The sequence below is a fragment of the Leptodactylus fuscus genome, chromosome 1 (genome assembly GCF_031893055.1).
Source record: "Leptodactylus fuscus isolate aLepFus1 chromosome 1, aLepFus1.hap2, whole genome shotgun sequence".
Lineage (NCBI taxonomy): Eukaryota > Metazoa > Chordata > Amphibia > Anura > Leptodactylidae > Leptodactylus > Leptodactylus fuscus.
The window spans coordinates 241,721,094-241,737,645 of record NC_134265.1 but is presented as its reverse complement, the minus strand read 5'-3'; the positions used below and the strand labels follow the sequence as shown (position 1 = coordinate 241,737,645).

General features: G+C 40.9%; 1 protein-coding gene across 1 annotated transcript in view; it reads right to left on the bottom strand.

Moving 5' to 3' along the window:
- PARM1 (prostate androgen-regulated mucin-like protein 1) overlaps positions 1–16,552 on the bottom strand; it is a 69,340-nt gene that overhangs the window by 26,327 nt on the left and 26,461 nt on the right. Inside the window, exon 2 of the mRNA XM_075285305.1 lies at positions 13,246–13,896. Coding sequence (XP_075141406.1) covers positions 13,246–13,896 — 651 coding nt within the window. The remainder of the gene's footprint in view (positions 1–13,245; positions 13,897–16,552) is intronic.

Genomic DNA, 16,552 nt, shown 5'->3' with positions numbered 1-16,552 from the left:
TTCAGCTCTACTTCATCGGGCTAATAGAATGCATTGGCCAATCAGCGCTGGCCAATGCATTCTATTAGCGTGAACTGAGTTTGCACAGGGGTTCTAGTGCACCCTCGGCTCTGCTACATCAGATTGCTACATCTGATGTAGCAGTGCCGAGTGTGCATCAGATGTGTAGTTGAGCAAAACTGACTCAGCACTGCTAAGTCTGCATTCGCATAGGAATGCATTGGCCAGCCTTCGGCCAATCAGCGCTGGCTCTGCCGGAGGAGGCGGAGTCTAAGGTCGGACCTGAATGGAGACTGGTGTGGAGCGATCTTAGACTCCGCCTCCTCCAGCAGAGCCAGCGCTGATTGGCCGAATTCCGTACTCTGGCCAATCAGCACTGGCTAATGCATTGTATTGGCGTGATGAAGCAGTGCTGAATGTGTGTGCTTAGCACACACATTCAGCTCTACTTCATCGGGCTAATAGAATGCATTGGCCAGCGCTGATTGGCCGAATTCCGTACTCTGGCCAATCAGCACTGGCTAATGCATTGTATTGGCGTGATGAAGCAGTGCTGAATGTGTGTGCTTAGCACACACATTCAGCTCTACTTCATCGGGCTAATAGAATGCATTGGCCAATCAGCGCTGGCCAATGCATTCTATTAGCGTGAACTGAGTTTGCACAGGGGTTCTAGTGCACCCTCGGCTCTGCTACATCAGATTGCTACATCTGATGTAGCAGTGCCGAGTGTGCATCAGATGTGTAGTTGAGCAAAACTGACTCAGCACTGCTAAGTCTGCATTCGCATAGGAATGCATTGGCCAGCCTTCGGCCAATCAGCGCTGGCTCTGCCGGAGGAGGCGGAGTCTAAGGTCGGACCTGAATGGAGACTGGTGTGGAGCGATCTTAGACTCCGCCTCCTCCAGCAGAGCCAGCGCTGATTGGCCGAATTCCGTACTCTGGCCAATCAGCACTGGCTAATGCATTGTATTGGCGTGATGAAGCAGTGCTGAATGTGTGTGCTTAGCACACACATTCAGCTCTACTTCATCGGGCTAATAGAATGCATTGGCCAGCGCTGATTGGCCGAATTCCGTACTCTGGCCAATCAGCACTGGCTAATGCATTGTATTGGCGTGATGAAGCAGTGCTGAATGTGTGTGCTTAGCACACACATTCAGCTCTACTTCATCGGGCTAATAGAATGCATTGGCCAATCAGCGCTGGCCAATGCATTCTATTAGCGTGAACTGAGTTTGCACAGGGGTTCTAGTGCACCCTCGGCTCTGCTACATCAGATTGCTACATCTGATGTAGCAGTGCCGAGTGTGCATCAGATGTGTAGTTGAGCAAAACTGACTCAGCACTGCTAAGTCTGCATTCGCATAGGAATGCATTGGCCAGCCTTCGGCCAATCAGCGCTGGCTCTGCCGGAGGAGGCGGAGTCTAAGGTCGGACCTGAATGGAGACTGGTGTGGAGCGATCTTAGACTCCGCCTCCTCCAGCAGAGCCAGCGCTGATTGGCCGAATTCCGTACTCTGGCCAATCAGCACTGGCTAATGCATTGTATTGGCTTGATGAAGCAGTGCTGAATGTGTGTGCTTAGCACACACATTCAGCTCTACTTCATCGGGCTAATAGAATGCATTGGCCAGCGCTGATTGGCCGAATTCCGTACTCTGGCCAATCAGCACTGGCTAATGCATTGTATTGGCGTGATGAAGCAGTGCTGAATGTGTGTGCTTAGCACACACATTCAGCTCTACTTCATCGGGCTAATAGAATGCATTGGCCAATCAGCGCTGGCCAATGCATTCTATTAGCGTGAACTGAGTTTGCACAGGGGTTCTAGTGCACCCTCGGCTCTGCTACATCAGATTGCTACATCTGATGTAGCAGTGCCGAGTGTGCATCAGATGTGTAGTTGAGCAAAACTGACTCAGCACTGCTAAGTCTGCATTCGCATAGGAATGCATTGGCCAGCCTTCGGCCAATCAGCGCTGGCTCTGCCGGAGGAGGCGGAGTCTAAGGTCGGACCTGAATGGAGACTGGTGTGGAGCGATCTTAGACTCCGCCTCCTCCAGCAGAGCCAGCGCTGATTGGTCGAGTTCCGTACTCTGGCCAATCAGCACTGGCCAATGCATTTCTATGGGGAAAAGTTAGCTTGCGAAAATCGCAAACTGACAGGGATTTCCATGAAATAAAGTGACTTTTATGCCCCCAGACATGCTTCCCCTGCTGTCCCAGTGTCATTCCAGGGTGTTGGTATCATTTCCTGGGGTGTCATAGTGGACTTGGTGACCCTCCAGACACGAATTTGGGTTTCCCCCTTAACGAGTTTATGTTCCCCATAGACTATAATGGGGTTCGAAACCCATTCGAACACTCGAACAGTGAGCGGCTGTTCGAATCGAATTTCGAACCTCGAACATTTTAGTGTTCGCTCATCTCTACTTGTAATTATTACACAATAGTAACAATTACTGTACAGGTACTCAATAAATAGGTTGAGAAATGCTGAAGTGGCTACGAATGAAAGGAACAAGGAAGAAGCTTCGGTCTGAGTTCACATTGTTTGCTGTCCTCAGAAAATTGCTCTATGACTCTTATTTATTGTAGCTTCCCATGCGGTAAGACAAACCCATAATTTAAAGGGGATGGTCACATTGAATACTTTATACAAATTTACATATGGAATTAATCGACATATAAACTATAATTAGTCATTTGCAATTGAAATTGGTTAAGTATCTGATAGGACTGATAAAGGTTGAGCAATGCTGAAGTGGCTACAAAAGAAAGGAACGAGGAAGAAGCTTTAAGGATTTACCAGTAACATTTCAGTATGAGATTATTAAAAAATTCTACGAATTTGATCCTTTCTAAGGAAATTTGCATATCCATTACCAACCTTACCACATATAATCTAAACATAACTACACGATTAACTATCGCAAAAGAGGCATAAGCAGTTTTTTCCAACTATTATCTTCTTTATCTTATTTTGATAAACTATTTCATATTTCTAAGAGGCATTAGGACCTAACCATGCAATTTACAAAAAAAAAAAAAAAAATGCCTAAAAATGCTATACTTAGGGCTAGTTCACATGGAGCAAAATGGTCAGAATTTTGTTAAATTTTTTTAAATGTATTTATTAAAAACATATAGAGAAAGATACTATTTTCTTCTACTCTGTTCTTATGTTATAATCGTGGAATTTTTATTTTATTTTCCATACATTATTATTATTATATGGAGATAAAATTGCAAGATATGATTCTTTTTTCACAAATATATTGCAGACTGTAACATGAAAAATTAAGTAAAAAATCTAATTCTTAAAAAAAATATGAAAAATCTAAATTTTCTTTAAAAATAGGTAATTTTTTTGCTGACATATTAAAACACTCTAAAACCTTATTTGCTTACTTTTATTCCTATGTTTATGGCCTAAAATGTTTACTGTTTTATGACACTTTACTTTATGGCTCTTATTGACCTACCATAGATATATTTACTTCATACTGTTGATATTTTACTACAGTCATAAGTAAAATATATGTTGTATAATGTGTTATTTATCTTTCAATAATCTTGAGTTTCAGTATCATAACATGAAAAGCTGTGATATGTCTGCACCACGTGACAATTCTTTAGTAGCCCAGAGCGATACTCACAAGTCATCTGGTTGTATTCGGAAATAAATGACAAGCTTGTCAGGCAGATCTCTAACGGCTTAGCTGAGACAGTATCTACGGAGGAGAATGACTCTTCACATCAGCTCTGTCTTCAGACTACTGGCGGGTGTACTGATCCACTTTGTGATACCACAAGTGGAACTAACCTAACTACAAACTGGATGATCCGAGCCACACAGTAACTTAGATCATGGAATATGAATACATTCCCCCCAAGCTTTGAAGCCTTGTTTGTCCTACACCAAAGTCATGTCCCAATCTAAATAAGCCTACCTGCTCGTGTGTACAATTGTGTAAATCACAACACTTGTTGTCGACAAACGTCTTCAAGTTCTACAATAGTGTAGACAATAAAACAATGATTATTCGCCCATTTTCCTTCCACCACATTAAAGACGACAACCATAACAAGGCATCATGGGTACATAAAAATATTATTCAGAGGATATTCTTCTAAACTGTTGGCAATGTTCTATTAATACATGGAGACTGTTTAAGTAGTGTCAGTATGTGCCAGAACTCGCCATCCATTACTGTAAGTTCATGGAGTGTCTGTTAGTTAGCAGTAACTATCTGATGCTCCTCAGGGGTTATTATTTATTAAAGCTGTTTGCGGTAATTCTAATGAATCATCTGTCCTTACTGCTTTTCAATTCACGCTGATCCTTAGCTCATGGCGAAGACAACAGCTCATAAGGTTGAGATGCGAGTAAATTAATTTCCCTGGTGTTTCAGAGATGAGCAGGTAAAGCTTCTAGCCTGGCTACATGAAAGATCAGTTTTCATGATGTATTGTATTACACAGCCTGCAAAATGATAGGAGGATCATCTACATGCTCCCTTGCTTTATAATGTGACTGATGCCGTGGAAAGGACTTTGTAACTGTTCCTTGAGGACAGAAGTAATATTAGAGAGCTCAGCCCGAAATTCCCCATGAGACTAATCACTATATCTATGGAAAGCTTTATACATGTCATGTTTTGTCAGATGTTTTCCTTCATCGTCCTTTACTAAGCGTCACAATTTATGGAGCCAAGAGATCAGTGTAAGAGCAGGCTGATAGGTTACCAATATGCCCATATTAACACTAGAAGAAAAGTGGATTTAAAAAAATCTCACCCATATACTGTAAAAAAAATCTGCAACGTAAACTTCAAAGCACTGTGGATGTGTACTGTATTGACATGCTGCAAGTTGTCTGCAGATTTCACATTTTGTAATGTTCACATATATACCGCGATAAATCCTGCAGTATATATGTGAACATACTGTTATATTTCTAGGGCTAAGGCCCCACAGAGCAAAATGCAGCAATAAAAACACTGTGGAAAGTTTTGCATTGTTCACAAAGTTTTCCTTTGTGGACCTTCTGCCCCTATTATACGTATACGGAAAAGCACTGCTAAAGTTATATTAAACTACCCCCGTGCACGGGGGCGGGCATTCAGGGTCAGACGTCATCTTCAGCCACGCTTCCTCTTCCAGCGATGTCCTCGGGTCCCGTCTAACTCGCGAACTGACATTGATCCTGAATGCCCGCCCACCGTGCACGTTCGGTAAGATGAACATATTCTGTTTTAGGGTTTTATTTTAAAACGGAGGTTTTAATATGACTTTAGCGGTGCCTGAATAGCCTTTTTTAAAATTCACGCATATGTGAGGCTCTATCAGCATGATTTTATAATAAGGACAAGGAAACTAATCTGAAATTAAAGGAAACCTGTTACCAGGTACTGCTGAGGTTTAGTGACATAGTAAAATGCCACCGTCGCTCAGTAACGCCTGGGCCCACGTTGAAAAAAAACTGCAGATGGATGGAATTATGGTCAATCCCATCCACACATTACAGAAAAAAATCTGCAGCAAAAATGTCGCAATTTCAAAAACGCAGGAAAACTTTCTGTGATAAACAATGCGTTTATGCCATAATCTTTTCCACAGCATTTTCTGTGTAGCGATTCACTGCGTGGTACGTTAGCCTAACTGAGTTTTTCTAACTTTAAGTTGAGCAGTGATAAGACCAAGACTCATGTCTGGCATCTCCCAATGCATGCTCAGCGAAGTGGGGTGTCATGTCCTCATCTTCAATGGCACAATCCCAGGACTGTAGTAACAAAGCGATGGGTGGGATTGATTTTACCAGGTTTGTATCCCTAAACCCTAGTATGGTAGCACAAGGACATGCTTCATTTTACAATACACAGTGGACAGGATGGGGGGAAACAGATCATCTTAAAGTGTGTACTGAGTGCAACTAGAATGTGGCAAGATGGATTTTGAACAACCGGAGAATAGCACTGAGAAAACAAACTGTCCAACACCATTAAAACTTGCTATTAAACAAAGGAGAATTTTTTCATCTATGTTTAATTTAATCTGCATTTATGCTGTGCCATTTGTTGGAATGTTTTATGTACAGTCTATCTTCTTATAGAATTAGAAAGAGATCTCAGGATTTCCTTTCACTTGCAAACTTTGTATCATTTGTAGAGCTTAGGCTCGGTTCACATCCGCGTTCAGGTCATTCCGTTCGCCTCTCCGCATGAAAAATGTGGAGAGAAAAGTTCTTCAAGCAGCACTTTTCTCTCCACATATTACGTGCTGAAACTGAGCGAAAACCACACAGACCCCAGTCTAGCTTATGGCATCTGTGGATTTCTTTAGGTAACAACTTTTTTATGCAGATGAGGTTCCCGTTTGGGGGGTCCCCAAGCAGATCCCCAAACAGAAACCCATGCGCAGCATATATACTACCTTAGATATTCTATATGTAGCTTGACTCTTATGAAACACTTAATATCTAGATCTTCCTTCGTGAATGAGCTATTATTTTCACTTTCAGAAATAGCACAGTGACTGACTAAATCTAATTTTATCTCAAATGTACTGTATATAAGAAGACAAAAACTCTCTTTCTCTCTCTCTATCTCTCTCTCTCTCTCTATATATATATATATATCTTAAATTTGTTAGTTTTTCCCAATAAATTCAAGAACTGTCAGATATTCTTGTACAGGTTTAGAAAAATAATTACGCTTAACAGTGGAAAATCTACTTATCCTTGTGTAATGTATCTCTCTTGGCACCTGAAAGTGAACCTAGGGAAATCTTCTAAATCTTATATGGAAATGAGACGATACAGATCTGTAGATTGTAAGATAGTGATGCTGGGATATCTTAAAGGGGTTTTCCAGAACTAGGCAAATTATTTTTTTATTACGGTAAGACAGGCTTTTCACAGTACAGAATATAAAGTGGAATCAGATTTACCACAGTAACTACTGACCATGATCTAGTCATAGACATTTCTAACACAAAAATTACCAGACAGAGACTTGTGGTGAAAGTTTAGAGATTACTGGTATCACATAGAGAGCAGAAACTGTAACACAGATACACTTATGCCCTGAAATATTTGGACAGTGACACAATCTTCATGATTTGGGCTCTGCGGCGACCACGTTGGATTTGATATGAAACGATTGAGATGCAATTGAAGTCTATACTTTCAGGTTTAATGCAAGGGGTTGACCAGAAATATTCTGTGAAACGTTTAGGAATTGCAACCATTTTTCTACAAAGCGTTCTTCACTTGGGTGGATATTGTGAAGGGGTTTTTCTCCGTCATGGATCATTTGCGATCATCCACCACTGTTGTCTTTTGCGGATGTTCAGGCCTTTTTGAATTCCCAAGATCACTGGTGTGTTTTGTTTTATTTTTACTAGAATGTACCAAACTGTTGATTTAGCCACTCCTAACATTTTCACTATGTATTTGATGGGTATCCTGTTTTTTTTTTTTTTCTCTCAGCCTAATGATGACCTGTTTCTGTTCCATTGAGAGCTCCTTTAACCGCAAGTTCAACTCCAAACCTTTTACCTATTTAATTGATGTTGGATTAATGAGGGAATAGCTCATGCAGCCCATTAACTAGCGTTTCAGATAATTGTCCAATTATCTTTGGTCCCTTGCAAAAAGAGGCAGCTACATATTACAGAGCTTATGGGGGGGATAGGAAGAGCATTTCCACTGGGCACTGGGGGCGAACCAATCCAATACATCATATTGCCCATCACGAGTAGTACTGTACAGTACTGTAGTGGCAAACTCCTTGCAAGACTCTTAGCAATGCGCGCATACTATTGGCAGCTAGGAAAGCAGCGTCCCTACTCTTCCCCTTCACTTCGATTGGCTAGTAAGTCTGGCAGCAGGAGGGGAGAGACAGATCTGTCTTGTCTCCACAGCACCTCCTGTAACGTCCAAGCTTATACATCCTATCCGGCCACCTCAATGTAAGTTTTGTTTTATTCTAATATTGGGAGGTTAGATAATTATGACCATTGGTGTTATAGAACCACTTATGAACAACAATGATTTTTCTAGCATGATCTGGGCACACAAGTAATCATCTCCCCTCCCCTAAAATAAAAAAGGGCCTTCACATTAAGCATTTTTGGTGCCATTTTGAGTTTTTTAAATAGAAAGTATGTGTACACATTACATTGGAGATTAGTCAATAAAATTGGATGTATGCAAATATCCAACAGTATTAAATTAAAAAAGTATATATGTCAAGTAAAGGTTTGCGCCCCAGTACTTTGTGGAAGTACTCTTCTTATCCGCTCCATACCATTTCACCACCTGGGCAGGCGGGCAGCATATCTGGTGGATTTTCTTACTTGGCTGCAACCTTCCCTCTTCAGCCTCTAATAGATGCATTATGTCTAAGTAAAGGTGAGTACCCACCCAGATGGTGTATGGTTTACATGGTGGATCACTGTAAGGCCTTGTTCACATCTGTGTTGGTATTCCATCCGGGGGAGTCCGCATAAGGACCCCCCCAAATGGAATACTGAACTTAACTGCAAGTGGTGTGCCAGTGAAAGCACACGGATTCCATAGACCAGAACATGCAGACAGGAAAGTAGTTCACAATCTACTTTCCTGTCCGCATGATTCGTGCGGGCAGTGTGTGGCCAGCACACCGACCCCATTATAGTCTATGGGGTCCGTGTGCTTTCACTGCACACCGCTTGCAGTTGCGTTTGGTATTCCGTTTGGGGGGTCCGCATGCGGACTTCCTGAACGGATTACCGAACGCAGATGTGAATGAAGGGTAACAATATCACCCTCTCAGTACTTTGATTTCTTCTTATGTGCCACCTACATATTACAGAGCTGTAATTCCTAAACTCTTCCTTCAATTAGGATGTAAAGAACCTAAAATTAAAATTGAGAGTCTGCACTTTAAGCCCATATTGAGAATATAACCGTAACTTGATTATGTTTTGGTTACATCTAAAATGCCAAAACTTGTACATTGTTCAAATCTTTCTGGACCTAAATTATACTCATGGATATTATGTCTCCTCATACCTAAATAAAATAATATCCTATTCAGCAATAGCAGAGTTTAGTTGGGATGTAATAGAAGCCAGACTAGTCCTAACTCATCCTTCACAGGTAATGGCTAACCATTAAATTTAACTTTTAAAACTTGAGAGAAAAGCTCAAAGTCTTCAATTATTTTTTTTTTAAATGTCGACTACAGATTATGTATTAACACACTGGAAAGAAAAACAAAAATGATATCAACTCCCAGTTAGGACCTGCTTATAGCATGAGCAAAAAGGGTGGCACTATCAGAGCCTTCATGTTTTAGGGTCCTGTCCTCAATGTGCAAAGTAATGGTAATTTACATCATGTTCTTTACATCCGTTTAACAGATCCATTTAATTGATGCAAAAAGATAGCCATCTGAGTATAATGATCTGAGGCCTAGGGGAGGTGACAAACATAAAAAAGCATGTTAATTACCTCTCCTGGGCTCCGGCGTCTCTCCCTGGTCAGTCTTCAGCACTTCTTGATGACATCAGACATGGGTTTGCTAATGTCATTATGTATCGTGCCGCCGGCCTTAGCCACACGAGGTCATTGAAGAGGGCCGAAGAAAGTACACGTTGGAGCGCAGGAGAGGTAAGTAAAAAAGTTTATTATGTTTGCTCACCTCCCCTGGGCCTCCGATCATCATACTTTGTGGTGTAAGCAGACGGCTAGGCTATCCCAAACTTACTTACTGATCCCTGCTCCAGATTACCGGCTGGGGTTATTCCAGCAGGTAACGGCCTATTTAAAAAAAAACAAAACAAAAAAACAGCCGCATTCAGAATACCAGTGGGTCTCCTCAGGAAGTTGGGGCCCCGGCACTTGCCTGGGTAAGCCAGGTGCTGATGCCAGCCCTGATTCCACTATTACCTAATCATGGAACCTGTTCATTCCATGACTACAAAGCACGAGAAACACATTATACTTGTCTTCATAATTGTACTAATTAATAACATTAATTATTCTTTCTCTTCATTGCTTTTTACTATGGCCTTCTTTATTTACACAAATCCAGAAATGCTCTTTAATGGATGAAGCATAAGAAAACAAGCATTCCTCCACGTATGATCCAGAGACTATGTAAGTAGAACACATCTAGTCCACAGTTACTATATTTCAGCCACAGTCCAGCGATACACCATTAACAATTGATATAATGCTTATCTCTGGGGCACAGTGTGAGAGAGAAGAGATAAAACCATTATGTGCTGTTATTACACATGACCTAGTGACCAGCTCTTCCTGGCCTCCTTATCGGTAACCTGCTTTACTCTCATCTGATGTACTGGAAACTCTAAGCCTATGATCTCAGCCTGTGCCACTTCCTACACAGAACTCTGCAAACTGTATCTTGAGTTTACATAAATCTTCTGCAACATTTCTCATACTGCACAGTAATGATTGTCAAACAAGTGCTTTATTTTACCCCATGGTATCCCAGAGTAACATAATAAAGGCATATTTCCAAGTCGTCTGCATGCTCTGTCTTGGGAATTTCTCCTTTCCTAAAGCTTCCGTATTTGAGTATATTAAGGCTCTTGTATTGTGCAGAGCTCTGCAGAAATATGCAAATCCTCAACTGTTTATTTGATACTATATAGGAAAGGTTAGGTCATACGCAATCCCAGCTTTATTGACATTGGCTAATGTCCTAATCTGTAGCGTTAGGGATGAATTATGGCAGCTATGAAACACTAAACAGACAAATTAATACTTCCTGTAAAGCAAACACTATATGTGGCTATGCTTTTCTGATCACAAAGTATACAATGTTTATATGAGCTCCTATGAGTTATACACAGTGTAGTTAACAGCAATATATAGCCGTGAAAAGAAAACTACTGGCCTGCTAAGGGAGCGTTCACACTACCGTTATAATTTCTGTTAGTGTCCGTTGTACACATTTTCTGATGAATGCTAACAGATCCATCAAAAAACCATTAAAGGGATTCTATCATTAGAATCCTGTTTTTAGCTAAACCCCCGTAGGAATATCCTTAAGAAAGGCTATTCTTCCCCTACCTTTAGATGTCTTCCCCATGCCGCTGTTCCTTAGATATCCTGGTTTTCGTACATATGCTAATTAGTTTTCTCACAACACTGGGGTGCTTCAAGAAAGCTATCCAGCGCTGCTTTCTTCTGTTCATCGCCTCCGCCTCTTCTTTCCTGTTCGGCCACAGGAAAATGGCCGACTGCGACCATTGTCTGTCGGCCATTTTTCTGTGGCCTCTCTCGTTCAGCCGCAGGAAAATGGTGACGGACATGCGCAGTTGGCACTACTTGAAAAAAACGTGATGGGACAAGGAAGAAGAGGAGGAGGAGGCGAACAAGAAGAAGGAGAGTTTTCTCACTGCGAGAAAACTAATTAGAATATGGACAAAAACCGAGATATCTAAATAACAGTGGAGAAGACATCTAAAGGTAGGGGAAGAATAGCCTTTCTAATGATAGAATCCCTTTAATCCCATTGATATAATTGAGATTTGTTTTGTCGTCTGTTACTGTCTGTTTTCATCAAATCCATCAAAGGTCTATTATTTGGGTGGAGATAATAATGCCGGGTGCAGGACTTTTGGCTTTGTTCAAAATAAAGGACTTATGACAGATGTGAAGTGTCCATTATTTTTTTGTAACATTAACATCTATGGCAAATGGACAAATGATAGATGGTAACAGACGGGTGCCTATTATATTGACCGTTATTTTTTTCTGTGCATTCTTAAAAAAACAACAAAAATTCCCCAAAAAACAGACTTCATGATGATAGGCATTACCAGACACTAACTGTATGTTAACGTGTCCATTTTTTTTAACAGATTCATTAAAAGGATCTATTAAAAAAACTGACACATTAATATCAGTTGTTGTTCATTTACCATCCATTATGATGGTATCCGTTTCCTTTTTTAATGGACCCTATCAAAATGGATTCCCAACAGCAGTGTGAAAGATGTCTTTCTAGGTCTGTGTTCACATCTGCTTTGGAAGCTTTGTTAGCGGGCTCCATCGCAGATACCATCAAAAATACCAGACAACAGAAAAGCATGTGTAGTTCTATTCAGGAAACTTCTGGACAATTTGATATAATACTAAATGTGAACCGAGTCTGAAAGGGCCAGGGCACAAGCAGAATTTTTGCAGCTTACTTACATACACTGTTTGAAGTCTTTGGTGGCCGTTCTCAGGTGACCCCATGACAACTCTGCTTATTCTAAATTTTCAATTTAGAGTTTTCACGGGGATTTATATGAAATTTAGACAAAGTAAAATAAGAGCAGACAGGCGGGAAGTGAATCATCACTTACTTTCCCCAGGGTTTTGTATGCAATAAACCCAGGGGTTCTAGTTAGTTTCCAACCCCAGGTCATGTGACCAAGAATCTGCCACGTCCTCAAGTTGCTCCACCTCCTTCCTCTTCGCCTATATTCACTGCTAGTTACCTGCATTCTGAGCGCTGTTGTTATTATTATACTTATGAATTTATCTAACCCCATGATACATGTAACTAGCGGTAAACATGAGAGCGGCGGGAAGAGGCAGAGTGACTCGGTGGCCAAATTCTTATCATGTGACCCAGCCTGGAATCCTTGGTTTGTTGCATATAAAATCCTTGAAGTATTATTTGTCATCGAGTTCTTGGGGAACCTCTTTAAATCCACAGGATAAGCCATAAATATCGGATAACATCCCAGAATTATGACGTGCACCTATCTCTAAAATGAACAGGTTCTGTGCATCAGCTCTATCTCACTACGAACTCGCTGACAAGACTGTCCTTGGCCAGGCATTATGGGAACAGCATAGCTTTCTGATCTATGAAGTTTTCCTAACTCCTATAGAAGTGAATGGAAGTTATGGAAACAGTTAGATGTGTTGTTTCTGTAACTTCCAGGGGACAGAACCCGGGGGAGTTCATTTTCGAGACAGGTGTACGTCCCAGAGGAGGGATCACATCTATCAGACATTTATGGCATATCCTCTGGATTATCCTTTGGATAGCATTTCATTAAAAAACAAACAAACCAGACATCTTGGATATAGGAAGTGGGAAATGATTACACAACTATTTCGGTTGCTTTTATGGCACCCATATTGATTGTCATCCAGTTTTTACTAGAAAATGGGCAAAAGTGCCCTTCACTATCTTGTCTATGATCTCAAGACAAAACACTTACCTGGACTTAGCGCTCTTGGACGCTCCTCAGTAACAGGAGTTTTCTCACTTATGGCATCAGTTTTGCTTGAGGTTGTTCCTTCTGTGTTAGCAGTAGGATTGGTTGGTTTTGGAGTAATCTCTGACTTAGTAGATGAAGTAGAATCCTTGGTAGTAATAGTAGTTTCTGTATTTCTGGTATGATCTGTGCTTGCCGTCTCAATGAACTTAGTTATTGTCTGAGCGCTAGACTCTGTTGGCTCACTTGTATGTCTTGTTGAATTTGTTGTGGATTGTTCGCTGTTTGTAACTACTGATGTGCTAGTAACGGTTGGTACATTTGAGTTTGTGGTAGCTAATACCCCGGTAATATTTGAGGGGGTTACAGTCGTTTGAGTCGAGTCTGATGAACTGGTCAGGTTGATAGTAGTCGCACTGTCTGTAGTCACTTCAGTGCTATTAGTCACGCTGTCGGTGTAATTTTTTGATGTGGTGACTTCAGTGGATGTTTCGGCTTTTGTTTCTTGTGTTGTAACTGTCTCCGCTGTTCTAGAAGTAGTCACCGTGCTTGTACTCTCTTTACCTATGGGCAGATCTGTTGATATAGTTGTTAAAGATGTTTCCTGCGTTGACTGTGAGTTCACTGTGGTAGATTCAGCTTTAACATGTACACCTAAATAAAGGACAGTCTATTAGAACAATGCAAGTTCATATAAATACAGTCATGGTCAAAAGTTATCAGATTGACACAAATTTTGGCTTTCACAAAGTTTTCTGCTTCTGTGTTTTTAGATGTTTTAGTCAGATGTTTCTATGGTATACTGAAGTACCGTGATAAGCAAGGGTGTAACTATTGGGGTTGCAGTGTCTGCGGTTGCTACTGAGGCCTGGAACCTGAGGGTGCTCTAAGGGCCCCAATATTCTTTATTCAAGGCATAGTTGTTAGCCAAAATTGCAAGTTAGCCCACTCCTTGGTCTCAGGATTTGTTACTGTTGGCATGACACAGGACTCAAGGTAGCCCTCACCTTTTCTTCTCCAAATGTACAACTACAGGATTTGAACTGCAGAGAAGTGGGTAAAGTTATTTTCTCTGAAGAAACCCCCTTTCCGACATCTGGAAGAATGATTTCATACAGAAGAAAAGGTGAGTGCTCCCATAAGTTCTGTGCCATGCTAACGGCATAGCAAATTGAGACCATTCATATGTGGAGTTACTTTACATCCAAGGGAGTGGGCTCAGTCATAATTTTCATTAAAAGCACCAAGGCAAATATGCTAAGTCTCATTGATCAAAACATTGAAATTTGCAGAATGAGGTCAGCTGACTAATCAGGCCCTAATAACAGTCTGAGTGTGAAGACTAGCAGGGTGGCACCACACTGACTGAACTGTCCAGACCAGACCTCCAAAGCAGGTACTGTGCCACCCGTTGCTGTTGCCAAGGTGGGAGACTGGTAGCCAGTCTCCTTTATAGTCAGGGAAAAGTTTCCTTACATTTAATTTAGTTTCTCAGGCGAGAAGGGTTTTGTTTTGTTTATCCTGTGGCTTTGCAAAAGCAGTGTATGCGCTACATGTGAATAAAGCCTGAACTTGTGTGCAACCCAGTGTCTGTGTCCCTGTTTCCTGCACTGCTACAAGCATCTACCTGAGCGATTCCCCACAATATGAACTGTCCTACCTCCATCTGGCAGAGCTGGGTACCTTCCAGACCACTGAAGTCATGATGAAATTCCTGAAACAACCCACTCCCTATGCCTGGCTAACCAAGAGTTTGTAAAGCAGTAAACCAGGGACATCTGGCCCTTCACGGTCAGGAACATTTCTACCTCCAACTCCCCTTTGTATACACACATACGACTGAGGTAGACTGTTAACACATACATAAACAATATATTCATTAATGATATAGATATCAGTAATATGATTCAGTAATATCACATACACAAGTAGGCTTCTTCTGAGTCTTTCGATAAACTTGTATTAGTCAATAAAAGTTTAAAACATATAAAATACTAATAATTGTACTTTAGTATACCATAGAAACAACCAACTAAAAGATCTAAAAACACTGAAGCAGCAAACTTTGTGAAAACTAAAATTTGTGTCAGTCTCAAGACTTTTGGCCATGAATGTACATACAGTATATTTTCCTTTATATTATTTTCTGTACACTATTTATGAAGACTACATTCAGTATATGTGACAGGAAAGCCCCAGACTTCTGTTCTCTTATGCTAGGACCATATGCATTTTAGTAGACTATTCCATGCAGAGGTATACAGCAAAAATGTACAGTGTTTTCCATAGCTTCTTACAAAAGTGATTTTTTTTTTTTTACAAAGGGGTCTAGGAGTAGTACCATACATCAGAGTCACCATTTCCAGCAATGGCAGCTCCGTTCGTCTGTATACAGGACCCCTCCTTTTCTTCCAAGGCGACTGCTGTAGTCAATCATAGATCTCAGCGGTCACCTCTTCCCAAATGGCACTTCACAGCAGCCACTGGTGATATCAAATGGGGAACCTGTATACAGAAGACCAGATCTGGAAATGGAGGACCAGGGAGAGGTGAGTAATGGTGTGTTATGTTTTAAGGTGACCTCAGCAGCACTATTAAATAATATAAATGTGAGTTGGACAAACTATTTTACTCCTGTGCTTTGCTCAAAAAAAATTAAAGCATCATGACAGCGTCGCAACCATGTGATCCTTATCCTGATTTATTGCAGCTTCTGATCAGTTCAGCCTCATATAAATGTTCTACAGAAGCATTCTTTCTGATCCAGTGCCACTTCAGTCTGAGCCCTGGGTGTCTTCGAGGCATCCAGGGTCAGTCAAGTGGGATTGGTTTGATAAACTTAATATGTCTTTCCAAAACCAGCACTTCAATTATAATAATGTTCCTTGGCTCACTTTTCAAGTTGAGAAATATGAGCCATTATTTCCCCACGTATAACTACTTTGGTGGCCTCCAAATAAAGCGATGAGCTACCATCATGTTTTTTGATTATAATATTCATGTCTTGGCTCCATCGTTTAAGGAGCTGTTTAAAAGAATCGTGCTTAGCTAAATATATGAGGAAATACTACAGGTGGCTAGTTCCTTTGTTATAGGTATCAGAGGTCTTGTCTTAGTCCTTGTCATGTGGTCTGTAGATCGCTTTTGGTCCTTTACCAAATCTTTTACTACATTAAAGTCTCTGACTGTGAATTTAAACAGTACCGGGTCTAAAGGAAGTTTTCACTGGAGATCCTGTAATAAGGGCTTATCTTTTTGGTTAGGACCACAGACATTACACTATTGATAATCAGCCTTCACGAATTACTAT